Raw genomic sequence first — 16,999 nt, 5'->3', positions numbered from 1 at the left:
ATTTATCTCAAAATAATCTTTCACCGCTTTCTGGGCCTTTTTGTACACCTCTTCATCTCTAAATAGGGAGTCATTCATCCTCCATCTGAAGGAACCAGCTGTTGTTAAGTTCATCTCCATCTTTACGGCATTATGGTCGGAGCAAGTCTTTGGGCAGATTTCCACTTTCTTTATCTTTGGTGCCATCCCACTAGTTACCCAAATTTGGTCAATTCTAGTCCAGGTCATTTTTGCTTCAGAGAAGAAAGTTCCCTCCCTCTCAAGAGGGTTCCTTGTTCTCCAAATGTCAATCAGATCCATATTATCTGTCATTTCAAAAAAAGTCTTTGGTAGTCTCCCATCCTTGGAAACCACCTGTCTTTGTGCTTTATCCATATTTGTAGAGACCACTCCATTCATATCTCCCATCATAATTACATTATAATCCAGATAGTCCGTTAATGTCTCATGCAATTTCTTGAAGAATTCTGACTTCCCTTCATTTGGAGCATATATTCCTATTATCAATAGTTTTTCTCCTTGGACTTGTATTTCAATTGCCAAATATCTTCCTTGTTCATCTTTAAAAATTAACATAGGAGCCAACTTTTCCTTTGCGTAGATCACCACTCCTCTTTTCTTCACTTTATCTGATGAAATAAATTCTTGTCCTAATCTTTTATTAGTAAGTAGTTTTCTATGTACTCTGGTCACGTGGGTTTCTTGCAAACAAATCAAGTCCAATTGTTCTCTTTTTAAAATATGAAAAACCTCACGCCTTTTTCTGGGAAGATTCAGTCCATTACAATTCCAACTTAGAAATTGCAGAGCCATCTTGTTATTTACTTAGTTGTTCCCCCAACTGCCCCAAGCAGTTGTTCTTCCTCTGTCGGTGCTTTGAGCCCAAATGTTAAATTCAAAATATCTGTTACTTCCTTTGCTTTTGTAGTTTGTTCCACCACTTCCTTCAGGAGGTCCTCCTCGTTCCTTTCCAGAAATTGTTCTTTGTCTTGCACTGTTTTTATTTTAATTTTCTTTCCTTTGTAGTTAAAAGACAAGCCTTGTGGAAACTCCCATCTAAATAATATATTGTTCTTTCTCAACAGAGTGACCAAGTCCTTGTAATGAGCTCTCACCTCCAGAATATATTTAGGGATGTCTTTATATATCTGCACATAGGAATCTTTAATCTCCAGAGTTCTTTGAAAGTGTAGGTTTAATATTTTATCCCTCTCCTCCTTAGATCTTAAAGTTATCAGACAGTCCCTTGGATTCTTTCTATTTTGTCTCCTGCCCAATCTAAAAGCAGTTACTATCTTGAATTCCTCCTCCTTCAAATTTACCTGCCAAAATTCCGAAAACTCTTTTGTAAGAAAGTCTATCAGATTATCATTTTCACTTTCTGGAACCAGTCTCAGTCTCAGATTTCTCTCTTTTCTCTGTAATTCCAGTAAGGACAGGGCGCCTCATGTTCATCCAGCTTTTTGCAGACTGGTACTAGCTTTTCCTGTGTAGTTTCTGCATAAATTTTTGCCTCTTCAGCAATCTTTCGAATTGTAGCATTTTCTTAAATTAATTTATTTATTGTCTCTGTATTGGATGTGACACTTTTGGTATTTAAATCTAATTTTGTTGACAGTTCTGTCAGCTGTTTGGAATTTTCTGTGCTCTGCTTAGTCAAAGCTTCCAAGGCCTCATTTATTTTGACTAATGCCTGTGTCACTGGCTCCATAGGTATAGTTGTCACTTTTTCCTGCCCAACTGCGCCTGCTGGAACTGAGCCTGATATAGAGCCCCTTTTCCTTTGTGCAGCTTTACTTTTAGCTCTTGTTGTTATCTCTTCTGCTGGGCCACTCATGTCCCAAGGTCGTTCCCACGGGAATTACTTTTAGATGGAAAACTCCACTGGCCTGCTCTTTACAATCTAATTTGTAACTGTTTCCCTACAACCCTCTAGAGGGAGCAGTCCAAAGTCCAAAATACAAAGAAACAAGGATTCCCCTCAAAAGTAGCAACAAATCTTCCAATATATTTCCAATGGTAGAGCTGTCAATTAGTAACTTCTGCAAAGTCCCAAACTTGTAACAAATAAAGTCCCCACTTTGTAATAAATAGGCAAAGCACCAACTTTGTAACAAATCTCTAATGGCAGTTCTCAGTCCCGGTAACTTACTTTCAAGGCAGTCCTTTCCAAGGATTCAAAACGGCAGAAAATTTCACTTCTTTACTTCTTTCATGCAGGTAATACAAGTTAAATCTTCCCCCCCGCTCCTGCTTGCTAAGGGGGAGGTTCAAATTCAATGTCCGAGTTAATCCGTTTTAAAATTCTTTTCCGTCAAATTGCAGCTTTGTATTTCATTGCTTTAGCTGTCATGCAGTCCGGGAAAGGCAGACTTCCTTACTTTTTACCTTCCCCGTTTTCGGCCAAATTTCAAAGGTTATTTTGAAGTTGTTGTTCAATCCTACTCACGGGTAATCAAATTAAGTTCCAAATGTCAGGAAGGAATCGGCGCTCTCCGTCCATGGCGACGCGGCTTCACTCCATGGGCTGGGTAGCGACTCTCAGCACCGCGCTCACACCCGATGCCACTCCGGAGCCTTTAAAAAGGCTCCTTTGCAGTAAGGGGGGGCGCTTAAGGTGCCCACCGAGTCTCCGTGTTCACAGGCATCCGCGCCTGTGATTTTAGGGGTCCCCGCTTCGCCGTAGCGGTCAGACCCGAACTCGTGGAGTAGTCTCCCTGAGCGGAGCTCAACGGGAGACCGCCATTGAGCGCTGGCGCCGACCGGAAGTCTCCCCTAACAGTGGTTTGTGGTCCGTTTCAATGGAGAACTGGTGACCATACACATAATCATGGAACTTTTTGATTCCTGCCACAATTGCAAGCGCCTCTTTGTCAATTTGAGCATAGTTGCGCTCCGTGGGCGACAACGTACGGGAATAGAAAGAGATGGGCTTTTCAGACCCATCCGGTTCCCTATGACTCAGCACCGCCCCCAGGCCGTATTGAGAGGCATCACATGCCAGGACCAGCGGCTTCGACTCATCATAATGAGCAAGGACGCTCCTGCTACTCAGCATTCCTCGCAAGGAGTCAAAAGCCTTCTGCTGCCCCTGCCCCCATCGCCACACATTCTTTTTCTGCAACAGTCGATGTAATGGTTCAGCTACCGAAGCTTTCTGGGGTAAGAACGAATGATAAAAGTTAATAAGTCCCAGGAATGACTGCAACTGCGTCTTGTTCTGTGGTCGTGGTGCCTCGATGATGGCCTTAATCTTAGCATCTGTGGGGTGGATGCCTGATGCATCAATTTTAAACCCCAAGAAATCCACAGTTGGCACCCCAAAACTGCATTTTTCCTTTTTCAGTTGCAACCCCACCTCCTTGAACTTGAGCAACAGTGCACGGACATGCGCAACCAGTTCCTGTGGGTCTTTTCCAGCAATCAAAACGTCATCAAAAAATGGCAAGACCCCCGGCAGACCTCTTAACAGGCGTTCCATGAGCCCTTGAAAAATCCCTGGGGCCACACAAACTCCAAATTGTAATCTGTTAACTCTGAACGCCCCTTTATGTGTGACAATAGTCTGTGCTTCCGCTGATTGTGGGGTTACTGGCAGCTGTTGGTAAGCTTGTGCCAGGTCAATTTTGGCGAACACCTTGCCCCCAGCCAGTTTAGCCAACAGATGTGATACGACTGGAATGGGGTATGAGTTTCCCCTGAGTGCCTTATTGATAGTACATTTGTAATCTGCACAGATCCTGACTTCCCCATTTGCTTTAAGGGGCGTGACGATTGGAGTCTCCCACTTAGCAGAGTCCACGGGTGAGAGAACTCCCTGCTTGACCAATTTATCCAGCTCTGCTTCGATCTTGGGTTGCAGTGCAAATGGCACTCGCCTTGGTTTGAGTCGGATTGGGGCCACCCCAGGGTCCAATTCGAAGTCAACTGGGGGCCCTTTATAACAACCCAGTTTTCCATTAAAGAGACCAGCAAATTCTTTGCATAATGCCTCGCTCATCTCAGGGCAGGTTTGGATTGAATTAAGCCCTGATATACTCAGTCCCAGGGCGGGGAACCAGTCAGTGCCCAGGAGACTGGGGCGACTGCCCTTCGCAATCACCAGTTTGAGTACCGCCTGTTTGTCCCGGAACTGTACTCTCACGGCACACATTCCCATGACATGGATGCGGCCCACTGAGTATGACTGCAAGGTTGCCGGGAAGGGCTCCAGAGGGGGCAACTTACCCCTGGGGAAGAATGTCCTCGCGGTCTGGTCCGACACGATAGTGAATCCAGATCCGGAGTCCACCTCCATGTCGCACAGCTGACCCTCAATCTTCACCTTGACGTGTGCCTTGCCTTGCGCTGGAAACTGCACGACCCTCCCGTTGATCCCCGTTACGTAGTGGCAGTCCTTTAGAACATGGTTTGCCGTGGACGGTCTGCGATGCTCCAGTCTAGTTGCTCCTGTCGCTCCCAACGCCGCCGATCTACAGACCCTGGCGATGTGACCTGTCTTCCCGCACGTCCGGCACATAGCATCCCGGAAACGACAACTCTTCCGCTCATGGTTTCCGCCACAACCAGGGCACCTGCCTCGGTGATCTTTGTGCACTGTGCAGGCCTGACGCACTGACTCGACCCCACGGACTGGGCTTTGGCTCGGAGTAGCCTCTAGCTCGTCCATGGCATGCGCAACTTCTATCTGTGGCTTAGGGGGCTTGCGACTGGCATCAAGCTCCTCTCTTTCATAATTCTCCGTGGCGGTGGCCTCCTTCAAGGCTGAAGCAAGGGTAACCTCTTCTTTAGCCACGATGCGTCTTCTGGCTTTCTTGCTGCTCAGACCACCGATAAACCGATCCAGGAGAGTCTCTTCCAGATCTTGGAAGTCGCAGTGCTGAGCGAGCTTCCGCAGTTCAGCTAGGAATGCAGATACAGACTCCCCAGCACGCTGCTGCCTCTTATGAAACTCCAACTGCCGGGCCATCTTGGTCTCAGTAGGCGCCAAATGGCTTGTCAGGCAGGCAAGAATATCTTTGAGAGGTGTCTCACTTAGCTTCGCTGGAGCAAGCAATGCCTTGGCCAGCTTGAAGGTCTCAGGCCCACAGTAGCTCAGGAATGTGGCCCTTCTTTTGCTGGCATCGGTGATCCCTTGAGCCACTGCGAAGAACTCGAAGCGTTCGACGTAGTCTTCCCACGTGTGGGGCTCTGATGGCTGGAAGGGCTCCAATACCCTTGGACTCTCCATTGTCCTGTGGGCAGGGTCGTCTTCTCAGCCAGCCAGTGAGTCTTGTTCTTAGCTACAATCCGGACTCTGAGGCAGGGCTGCGTTTAACCGCTCCTCAGCATTCCGGATCCCATCCTCGTCGCCAGTTGTTGTGACGTGGGGTTTGTGATTTCAGCTCTCTTGACATAATATGCTGGAGACAGTTCTGTAGTAACACTTCTTTATTAAAGCAAACAAGACTGAGAACTGAGGAGGGGAGAGCTACATTTATAGGGACAGGGAACTAGCTAGAAATGATACATTTTGGAGGGAACAATATCAGGCAATCACAGTCCTGCCTTTTGGAGGAAACCAATAAGACAGAGGATCCAAATACAGCAGCTTAAATGAACCAATAGTAGCTGTACCCTCTGGAACCAAAAGGCAGTTACTTTACCCTAATGCAAATACAGACAATAATAATACAGATATAAAATCCTTTGACTCAATACACAACATTAACAACAACAAAAAAGAAAACTCTTCAGCAGCAAGAGTTGTAGAAGATGATTTAGCACAATTATGTGGTGTGCTTCTGTAACCCTTAAATTTTAAAATGTTAACTAGAACAAGCAACACAGAACAGAAAGGCAAGGCCAGTGGCTCATTGAGACCTTGAATTCATCATTCCTGTCATGGTAACAAGAAGCCCTGACTTTGATATACTGTATGCCTAACGCACAAAATCAGATGTTGCTGAGTATAATATTGGTGTAGCCCACAGCATCACTGATTCCAAGCATCAGGTAAATGTTTAATAAACGTCCTCCGCTGATCTTATGACCGGGGCTACATTCAAACTTACTAAATAGATAAGAATAGGGCCAAATGAGTTTATGTTGTACATTAACGGACCAAATCTCTTCAGTAGCAATATTTGCCTGCAGATGATTCAGCATAAGTTTGTAGTTTTATCCTGTAGTTCGCGGAGGTCAGGCAGTATAGTTACCATAATGTCATATATTGTACTCTTTTTTGTGAGCTTCCTATGGAGCATCAACTTTATTGTTGCTAGAAAGGGGACCTCCCTAAACCCGATAAATTAATAAATGGCAGAATTCTGATTATTTGGGATATGAAGGCAAAATACAAGCTGCAGAAGTATTTCTGGGCTAGCTTATGCAAAATAACCAGGCAATGTAGGGCCATTAAAAACAACACAGGGCCATTGGCAAGGCAAGAGTCCTTTCCCCTGCCTTGAGGTGTGAACAGATATGGGGAGATGGGGTTGGAAGGTTGACAGGGTAACTGGATGTCAAAGGAGCCAGCCTCTGCAGAGGATTGGGGGGCAATGCAACATTGTGCAATGTGCTGATGTCCCATATGCAACATCATCTGAATATTGAGGGTGGCTGCCCCTCAAAAAAAATATATTCAGGGGGCTGAAACTGCCTTGGCCCCTAGAAGTTGGTGCCTATGCTGGATGTGATGTCACAGAAGAGTTTGGGGCCTTTGGCACAAGGCTTGGAATAGCTGAGAACAAAGGGCAGAACCATTTGGGCAGGCTGGCTGAAGGGAGGCTGGGAGAGAGGCCTTGGACTCCAGGGCTGCACTGCTGTGGGGAACAAGCCTCTTTTGACACGACCATACTATAAGATCTGGACTCCCTCCAGGCAGACTGAAGGTGTAAATCGGTGAATAAACCATATTTCTTAAAGCTACAACAGTGCGTCTTCAATTCCCCAAAGGAGCACAGACCCTGGTTTATGGCCAAGACCTCTGGAATCCTGCGCATGGCTCAGCAGGAATTGGGGTGGCCAGTAACAATATTAAAGAAAACATAACCTCTTGTACATATTTCTATGTAAAAGAGAGGACAAGTGGAGCCGGAATATCTTATTTCTGATATCAAGCATTACAGCTAGCAACTCATTCTTGTGAGTTTCCTCATAGAGAGGAAAGGCAGAAATAAAAGGTATTATACAGCCTACCCCCACGACCACCCAGAGCGAGGCAGATTGCAGAGGCAGCAGCAGATAGGCCAGCATCAGACCAGGAGTAGCCAGTGCTGATTGCTGCATCATCCTCTCTTGTTACTTAAAAAAAAAAAACATTTTCTTAGTCAGATGGCAGCAAGCCAGTGTAGCATATGGTAACAGACATTCATTTTAATATTTTTACTTTAAATATATATTGAGATGTATTCAATTCTCCCTCTGTTTGCTTTGTGCAATGAGTGCAATGGGACTCCTGTTTCCTCTGCTTCCCACATCCATCTCCAGAATATGCAACCAAGGGACTTCCAACCATCTGGAGTTGATTTTGAGGGGATTTTTTGGGGGTGGGGGTGGGCTGGAAGGGAATAGGAAAGGACAGAGTTCCACTGCCTGCACAAAGTCAATTGCACTGGTGAAGCTTCAGTGCTGGGTATCACCCACTACCCTTTCTTTACATGAAAATAGTGCTTAGCTCCAGACAAACATGTTTGGCATCAGTGGAGTAGAAACAAAAGCAAATCAGTTTGTCAAGGATCCCAACATATTGAGTAGAGTTGCTACCTCCTTAATAACACTCGTCAAGGCACAGATCATAGCATAATGCAGGTGACGGAGGTCCTGTAAAATTGCAGATATATAGTAATTTCATGAGAAAGTGTTTCAAACCTTGGATAATGCCTTCTCTGTTCAGAGTTTATCTCTCCAATTAAAACCATGTCTGAGGTAATCAAATGCAAATTCATACCTCAGCGACCAAAGGGATGTTTTACTTTAAAAAAAATCCAAGATTGTAATCTTCCTCTGCAGAGATTCAGAAGCAAGATACACATATTTTACAAAAAAAAATAAAGTGCAAAATAAAGAATTTAAAACCATCATTAAAATGTTTGTTACATGCTCAGTAAATGTCATATGATCTGAATAAGCTGTATAAGTTCCTTGATAAACTAACGGGAAGGATCCGAAACCGGCGGGACCAGAAGTTTACCAAGGACTGGAGTAAATTTACGAATTATTTGAAAAGTATTTGTGACGACCAGATGACGTTTGTAGGTTTGCAAGAAGTTCTGTGAAGAATAATATTAGAAATATTGCAAAAATGGAGAAGGAGACGTGATATGTTAAGAGATGTAAAGACAATAGTAAGTTAGGAAATGCATAAGAAGTGATTAAGACAGAGGATTATCAGAGGTGCTGATGGAAGTCCAATAAGAATGTATTTGTGATAAATTGTGTGGTATGTTTTATAATTTTGTATGTTAAAAACCAATAAAAATATTTTAAAAAATAAAATAAATAAAAAAGAATAAGCTGTGTAAGTTCCTGAGATATAAGGCAGGGGGCTTGGATTCTGGGCTGCTTCAGAATTCAAACCATATGGAAGTCTATGCAAGAAGTAGACTATAATCAAGGAAAGATATTCAGCCCAAGGAGCATGGGATCCTAAGATATGGCATCAAAGTTGCTCTGCTAGCTCTCTGTCATACAAGTAGAAGCAAACATGGAAATAATCTGCGATATGTTTTTAAATACTTGAACAACCTTTTCCAGAAGTGAGAATTATTTAAAACATTCTCACCTACTGCACAGTAAAATTCACCTAAGCAGGCAGGGGCATGGTGTGTGCCCTGGGGGCATGACACGTTGCCTCCAGGGGCATGGCGCGCATCCCGGGGGTCTGGTATGCCGCTCGCGAGGGCATGGTGCACTGCCTGCAGGGGCGTGGCACATGTTCTGGGGGTGTAACGCGCCACCTGGGGGGCGTGGCACCTGGAGCACACGTGGGGATGTATGGCACGTGTCCAGGGGGCGCTGCGATGGCACCCTACTGGAATAGGGGTGCCGGGGGCAGTCTGCTCCCTCTGCACTCCCGTTCCTCTGCCAGTGGCCCTGAACTCATCAAGTAAATGTTTAACGTGTTGACTCTGCTGAACCTATAGCCACCAGCATTAGACCATTATCTAATCATAAGAATTCCAGTTGAGTTATTTACATTAATGAAATCTTAAGTTACTACAGTTATAGAAGATGATTCATCACAGTTAAACACTTTGGTTTTGTAACAAGCGGAGGTCATAAAAGTTCATAACTACTTGTTGACGATGTTAAAGGTTACTACATTCCAGCAAGATGAATATTTTGTTCTTTTTTTCTTTAAAGTTTATTAAATTTCTCGCTCCTAAATTTTTCGTCATGTACATGGTGATGTCTAGGTGGTGCTTTTTATCACCACACACCTTCTGTGCGCTGCTCACCTAAATACAATCTCCACCATCTCTCACAGACCATGTGGTGTGCAGGGCTATAATGAACAAATAAAATAATGAACGAATTCCTATGCCCCACAAATAACCCAGAGATGCTTTTTAAATAAAAGCACACATTCTACTCATGTAAAAACATGTTGATTCTCGGACTGTCCGCGGGCCGGATTGAGAAGGCGATTGGGCCTCATCCAGCCCACGGGCCTTACGTTGCCAACCCCTTGTCTATTGCCACTGACTGATGCTCACTGAAGGCATGCCCAAAAAATCTTTGGGGACTGTAACTGCAATATATATGTACAACCCTTAAATAATGTTTTTAACACAGAGGTCTTCTACAAGACTGTTTTTGCACAAGTCCTTTGTATTATTTTTATTTTAAAAATATAGATGCCATTGCAAAAGTTGCAAGCTTCTGTTTTGCCCATTAGCTATTAGATTGATTTGGTATTTATTTCATCTTCTTTTTTACCTACAGTTTAGACTCAGTGGAGCACATGCTCCTTTTTCTGTTTCTGTTAAAATAAACAACAAAAACAGGGAGAGGACCGGTCTCCCCATCAAATTGCTTCCTTACAGAATCAAGAGTTTAAGCTTTTCTATCTGGCTTGCTTGGTTTTTTTGAGAAACAAATACAATATAATGGATTCTGGTAGGTAGTCGTGTATATCTGAAGAAGTGTGCATGCACACAAAAGCTTATACCAAGAACAAACTTAGTTGGTCTCTAAGGTGCTACTTGGGAGGGACGCGGGTGGCACTGTGGGCAAAACCTCAGCGCCTAGGACTTGCCGATCGTCAGGTCGGCGGTTCGAATCCCCGCGGCGGGGTGCGCTCCTGTTGCTCGGTCCCAGTGCCTGCCAACCTAGCAGTTCGAAAGCACCCCCGGGTACAAGTAGATAAATAGGGACCGCTTACCAGCGGGAAGGTAAATGGTGTTCCGTGTGCTGCGCTGGCTCGCCAGATGCAGCTTGTCACGCTGGCCACGTGACCCGGAAGTGTCTGCGGACAGCGCTGGCCCCCAGCCTCTTAAGCGAGATGGGCGCGCAACCCTAGAGTCTGGCAAGACTGGCCCGTACGGGCAGGGGTACCTTTACCTTTACCTTTAAGGTGCTACTTGACAATATAATTGAATGCTGTAAGGTTTTTTGTTCTTTTAATGCTTTAGTTTTAGTGACATGCATTGCAGGTTGGGAGCTCCAAAGCTTTTGTGTGGCCAAGTGCCCAACGTCAGCACCATGGCCTCCACATACTGTAGCGCTAATTTTCAAACCATCTTCAAGGGTAGCTTCCCACAGAGCACATTACATTCCCCCCTAGCCCATGTACACATTTGATCAGAAAGGGAATGTACGGTAATCACCTGGTGCCCATTACTGGATTTATATAAAGTCACTCACATTCGGGAAGAGGTAGACTCCACCATGAGAGCAGGGCCAGGGCAGGAGAGTGCTAGAGTCCTGTCTAGTCAAGTTGCTTGGGATCAATTTCAATCTGTTACCTCTGAGGATGTGGACAGGCTGCTTGGACGAGTGAAACCAACCACCTTGATCCTTGTCCATCCTGGGCGATGGGCTTCGCGGGGTGGTGAATGCTTCTCTCTGTGAGGGAGCCTTCCCAGACCCACTAAAAGAGGCGGTTATCAAACTGCTTCTTAAAAAAACAACTCTAGACCCGGCCAGTATGGCCAACTATCGCCCAGTCTCAAATCTTCCATTCTTGGGCAAGGTGATTGATCGAGTGGTTGCTGAACAACTTCAGGCACGCCTGGAAGAAGCGGACCATTTGGATCCCTTCCAGTCAGGATTTAGGCCTCATCATGAGACTGAAACTGCCTTGGTCGCGCTGGTCAATGATCTCCGGCGGGCTAGGGACAAAGGTGAGAGTTGTTTCCTAGTTCTGCTGGATCTCTCAGCGGCTTTTGATACCATCGACCATAACATTCTTCTGGACCGTCTAGAGGGGCTGGGAGCTGGGGGCACTGTCATACAGTGGTTCCACTCCTTCCTCCTGGGCCGTGTTCAGAAAGTGGTGGTGGGGGATGAGTGTTCAGACCCCTGGGCTCTCACTTGTGGGGTGCCTCAGGGTTCCGTCCTCTCCCCCATGCTTTTCAACATCTATATGCAGCCACTGGGAGAGATCATCAGGGGGTTTGGGCTGGGTGTTCATCAATATGCGGATGATACCCAGCTCTACCTCTCTTTCAAATCAGAACCAATGAAAGCGGTGAAGGTCCTATGTGAGTGCCTGGAGGCGGTTGGAGGTTGGATGGTGGCTAACAGATTGAGGTTGAATCCTGACAAGACAGAAGTACTGTTTTGGGGGGACAGGAGGCGGGCAGATGTGGAGGACTCCCTGGTCCTGAATGGGGTAACTGTGCCCCTGAAGGACCAGGTGCACAGCCTGGGAGTCATTCTGGACTCACAGCTGTCCATGGAGGCGCAGGTCAATTCTTTGTCCAGGGCAGCTGTTTACCATGCATACTTGGCTTCAGACACATGCTGAGCGCATGCTAGATGTCATACAGTCTATACAGTCTATATAGACCCCGATCTTTTCACAAGTGGAATTGCTCATACCTCTTCCTGTCTGAAGGCTGGATGATTCCAATATGGGAAGAGCAGAGAGGTGCCCTGGGCCAGAGAACCTCTACACTTCCTCCACATTATCAATGCTCTCTTCAGAAAAAGATGAGATACATCCCTTAATATAGGTCTATACTAAGAAACAGCAGCAGACATATTGAAGGACTAGAGGGAATTAATTCATAGGGTCTCTTTGGCTATTTTAATTAGCTGCTTTAGATGAAAAGCCTCAGGATAGTACTTCAGATCAGGCATTCTCAGTCCTTCCTTCATCCAAGGTCTATAGAGGGTCTTACTGGTCACATGACCACGCTTCCCCAAGCGATAGATCCATTGAGCAACAGTTGCCATTTAACAAAGGTATCTGAGGGGATAGTTACAGGGAGGGTTTGAAACAAAAATGGGAATCTTGGTAAAACAGAGGTCTTAATTGCTGCAACCCAGTCCAGGCAACTAAGTCGTAGGTGTTTCCAAGACTTCAGCTCGGCATCAATTGAATTATGCCATTTCCCCAAATTCCTTGGCCAAAGTTGCTTGAGATCGTTCATGATAATCACTGTTGCAATCTGGCTCATGGAGAAAATTGGAACATAATTTTTGAGCCATTCATGACTTGATTGAGAATGAGAATACCGATATTGCTCATGTTCCTGAAACCTGGGTGGATGAGCTGGGATGAGCTGTTCTGACTCAGCTGTGGCTGCCCAGAAACTAGACACAACATCAGCGCATGCTGCAGGCATGGATGGGGAAGGGGGGCTTGCCGTTGGCCTTATCAAGAAGCGCTGCCTGGTGCCATTGTTCTCCTTTAGGCACCAGGGGAAATCTCATTCAGGCAAGCATTTTCAGTTCAGTTAATGAGGTGTTATTAGGAGAGTTCTTACCACTTATAGATATTTTGTATATTTTATAGACTATTTATAGATTAGGTATTTAGTGAACTCATTGCATGTTTTCTATTGAGTTTTTTTTTTTTTTTGCTGGGGTGGTGGTGGTTGGAATTAATATCAAACTGTACCACAAAAGAAAAATAGCACTGGTTGCACCAAACTGGTGATTGACTAGAAAGTCTAAAAATCATGCTTCTACTCATAAAAGATATTCTACAGAATTCAGAATCCTGTCATAATAAATTTAACAACAACAAAAATAAAATAATCATAATAATAAGCAGCAGCTTTACTAACCTGAGATAACGGCTTCTTCCAAGCACAGTTCACCCCTCCAATTACAATCATATTTGGCATTAGTGGCCTTGGATATTCAGCCACAAAGTCCATTCTCATCAGCCAAACGGATCCATGACTTAGAAGTTCTGTGAGACTCAGATCTCTCTGCAGAAACTCTGAAGCAAGACTTGCATAAGGAGAGTAGACAAAACTGCAGAGGAAGTATTCTGCCAGGTGGAAGCCCAGATTTTTCACACGCTGGGCAAACGTCATATGATCTGAGTTTCCTGTCATACCTCTTGGGACATAAGAAGGAGGCCTCGGACACTGCGTAGCTTCAAAGTCAAAACCACATGGTATCCCTCGTAAGAAAAAGACAGAAGGGATGCGAAAGTAGTCAGCAACTATCTGGCCACAAGGCATCATAGGATCTGTAAAGAGAGCATCAAATTTGCTCTCCTCGATATAGCTCATCAGTTCTTGGTTGTATAGTAAATGTGTGCAAGCAGCTAAGAACATAGCATTTGTCTGTTTCATTCTCTCAATTGTTCTAAAAAACCTGACCAAAAAAGGAAGCTCTTGAAAATTGTCATTTCCAAATTCTTTAATAGAGATATCCATTTCTTCTTGGGTGAAGGGCACTGGATAACTTTTCAAAGTATAAACATCATCTGACGCTTTTATGTGCATATTGATTTCCGGTGCAACGACGACTATCTCGTGTCCGTTCTTCTTGAGTTGGTTCAGGATGGATTGCATGCTGAGCCAGTGACTTCCATCCATGGGTACCACCAGGAGTTTCCCACCAGAAACAAAACTCGAAGAATATAGAAGCAGCATGAGGATGGAAACGTATGCCTGGGAGCAGGCCATGGGAGCCATTTTTTGGGTCTGTCTGCTTGCTGCTCTCTCAGAAAGTATCACCTGTATGCTCCAAGCCAGCCCCTTATATACTGGAGTGCAAAGTCTGACCTTGTGTGCTCTCTTGAAGTAAACATTTAACTGAAAGCCAAGGCTTCTAGTTAATCATTTACTTTGGGAGGTGCTAAAGCTCATAAAAGGTACTACTGGAATTATACAAAATGTTTAGCCATCCTTCATTTTCTTGTTATTGCTTGCATTGTTACAGAGAATACTTTTGCAGTTGTTATGTTTGAAAACAATAAAAACTTTCCATTGTAATTATAATAAAAGAAGTGAGCGAATGAGTAGTGGTTAGAGCCTGCTCAGCTAAGGAACAGGCACAGAGTCAATGCATTATTTAATCCCATCCTTGCATCCATCAGATGCCATTGTCATAAATGATGTCAGCCGATGGGCAAGCACAGCTGGTGGGCATCTGAGAGATTCAGGAAGGGGTTGCACTGAAATCCATGCTAAAATGAAGGGGGAATACTTGTTTTACCAGCTTCTTGCAAGGTGTTTTTACGTCTCAACTTCAGGACTTCAAAGCACCTTGCCCACAGGGTCAACCCGGAGAAGGATCAGGCCAGTGGAAGCAAGATATTTCTCCAACTCTGCTAGGAATTTATCAGTGTGGACTTGATAGTTCTTGTTTTTACATAATGAATCCTATTTATTCTTCAACTGAAAACATCATTGCTCTATAGGATTGTATTTGTGTGACACGTTATTTAATTTAAATGTTCATATTAAATAAACTTCTTGCACAGTTTCATCACCACCTAATATAACACTGTGCTCTGCAGGAGTCTTTCAGCTTCTGAGCTGACTCATCATTATCTGAGCAGTGATAATGTGAGATTTTATCACCAATAGCCTCAGATTTACCCATAATTCCCCTTCCTACTCCTCACAAATTCTGATACAGTTCTTTTAATTGTGTGGTGCCAGGGGAGCATGTTTGGGATGCAGCTATGACAGCGACACCGCCATTGCCAGCCTTGTCATGAGCCATGTTGAGCTACATCTCTCCTCTCCCCATTTGCGCCTATCACTCCCCGCTCTTGCTTTCCTAGCCAGCTGCCGGCCTGCTTTCACCCTGAGGAAGGGAATGCTGGACTTCTTTAAAGAACCCATTTATCTTAGCCAAATGGAGCTGTAACACAAACATCAGAGATATGTTAGGCGTGAGTTTGTGTGCTAGTAAGGAAAAGAAATAATGATTCAGGTTCTGTTGAATCAAAGTCAGGCAACACAGAGGTCAGATAAGGCAAAATTCAAAGAAAACATAGTATCAGCATCAAGTTTTATTTCGGTCACAGACCAGCAAAGACAACATAGCACCTTGGATAGCTCCTTGTGACTCTCAGGCTGACAGAGCAAAATCTCGGGCAGCAAGATCCACAGGGGCAGCAGATTCAGTCTCCAAGAAATGCATTGCTGGCTGCTACTTGGAGGCAGATCTACCGCCTCCTTGGCAGCCCACCCCCAGGCCACCTCTACAGAGGCCTCTCTGCAAAAAGGAGGCACTGCTCGTCTCCCACCCATAGCAAGAAAATGGTGAGGGCTGCCCTCTGGGGTCTCCTGGGTTCTGCACCCCCAACACAAAATAGTCTTTGATTCCCACTTCAACCATTGGGTAAGGCTGATTTGATTCCCCCCGCTCTTGCTGTAGATCTTTTCTTCCTCCTTGTTCTCTACGAGGATCTTTATTACCCCTCTGTTCTTGATCTTCACTCACCCCTTCTTCCCTGGTGGATTGGGGGGGGGGAGCCATTTTTTGGTTCACCTCAGGTGACAAAATGTCTTGGGCCAACCCTGGCTCTAACTTTCTTCAGGAGCAGCTGAGTGATGGTGCTGGGACATCCAGACAGGAGTCCAAGGATGCCAAAGTGGTCTTCTGGGGTTTCAAAGGTGCTGGCAAAAAGGCTCCTCCTGTACTGGAGTCTCCAGGACACAGGAAGGGCTTGCAGCCAGTTCAGATCCTCAAGCAGTGAGAGTGATGTTCTCACCTGATGAGGTTTTGCCTTTCCACCCCTCCCAATGAGACAAGAGGATCTGAAACCAAGCTTATGGTACAAACACCAAAGAGAAATGTGCATGTAATTGCAAATGCAAACAGCCAATACTATAACTTCGAGCCTTGGCAATTTTAACATAAATATGGGGCATATTTTAAATAATTGTATAGATTCTGAGGGAGGATGAGAATGGCTAAGACCAACATTTGTTCCACAGAGACCCCTGACACTGAAGTGGAAGACTTTTCCCAAGCAAAAGCTCCACTTTAACAAAAAGAGGATACTACACAAATATGCCTCCATAAGAACGGAACAATGGGAAGCCATATATATTTACAAAACCACTGCCAAGATCTGTAGCCAGACTCTGCTGCCAGAATCTAGAGCATGGGCAGAGAACATTTTTTAAGTCACAGGTCACAATGCTTTCACAGGCAACTGCCTCATGCCAGTGGTGGGCAAGGCCAAAATCAAAATAAGTTCCAATTAACACATATTTATCTGCACACATACCCATTTCTTCTATTTCTCTCTCCTCCTTCTCCCCAGCTTCTACTACACTGCTCTTTTTAATCTGATCCAGTTCTCTGTGGGGGTGTTGGTTTGTATCGGATTCAAATAACACCTTTTTCATTCCCCGCCACCCTTAACCATCCCTCCTGAATAACAGTGTAGCTTGCATGGGGCCTATTAAAGAGGTTGCAACTAACTTGTGACATAAAAATATAATGACAGTTAAAAGTCACAAATGAAATGGAAAACAGTAGATATAGTTTATACACTATCCCTCAATATAAACAAGCACCAGAAATGCAATTTTGACAAACCCCTGCTGTAACAAGTCAATACGGCCATGTTTCTCAGATCAAATAA

General features: G+C 44.7%; 1 protein-coding gene and 1 long non-coding RNA gene across 4 annotated transcripts in view; both read right to left on the bottom strand.

The window, feature by feature from the left end:
* The window catches only part of LOC310743599, a 265,247-nt gene that overhangs the window by 182,786 nt on the left and 65,462 nt on the right, over nucleotides 1-16,999 (bottom strand). The window lies entirely within an intron of this gene.
* The window catches only part of LOC310770136 (UDP-glucuronosyltransferase 1A6-like), a 54,266-nt gene that overhangs the window by 23,415 nt on the left and 13,852 nt on the right, over nucleotides 1-16,999 (bottom strand). The window contains exon 1 of one of the 3 annotated variants that reach the window (XM_083630505.1): nucleotides 13,221-14,130. The exons of the other annotated variants lie outside the window; for them this stretch is intronic. Within the exon in view, the coding sequence (XP_083486631.1) occupies nucleotides 13,221-14,084 (864 nt within the window). The 5' untranslated portion in view covers nucleotides 14,085-14,130. Of the gene's footprint in view, nucleotides 1-13,220; nucleotides 14,131-16,999 lie in introns of those variants that run through there. 3 annotated transcript variants of the gene reach the window in all.

This window comes from Podarcis filfolensis (assembly GCF_964270895.1).
Source record: "Podarcis filfolensis genome assembly, chromosome: 1".
NCBI lineage: Eukaryota > Metazoa > Chordata > Lepidosauria > Squamata > Lacertidae > Podarcis > Podarcis filfolensis.
This window is presented reverse-complemented; position numbering and strand designations above follow the sequence as displayed.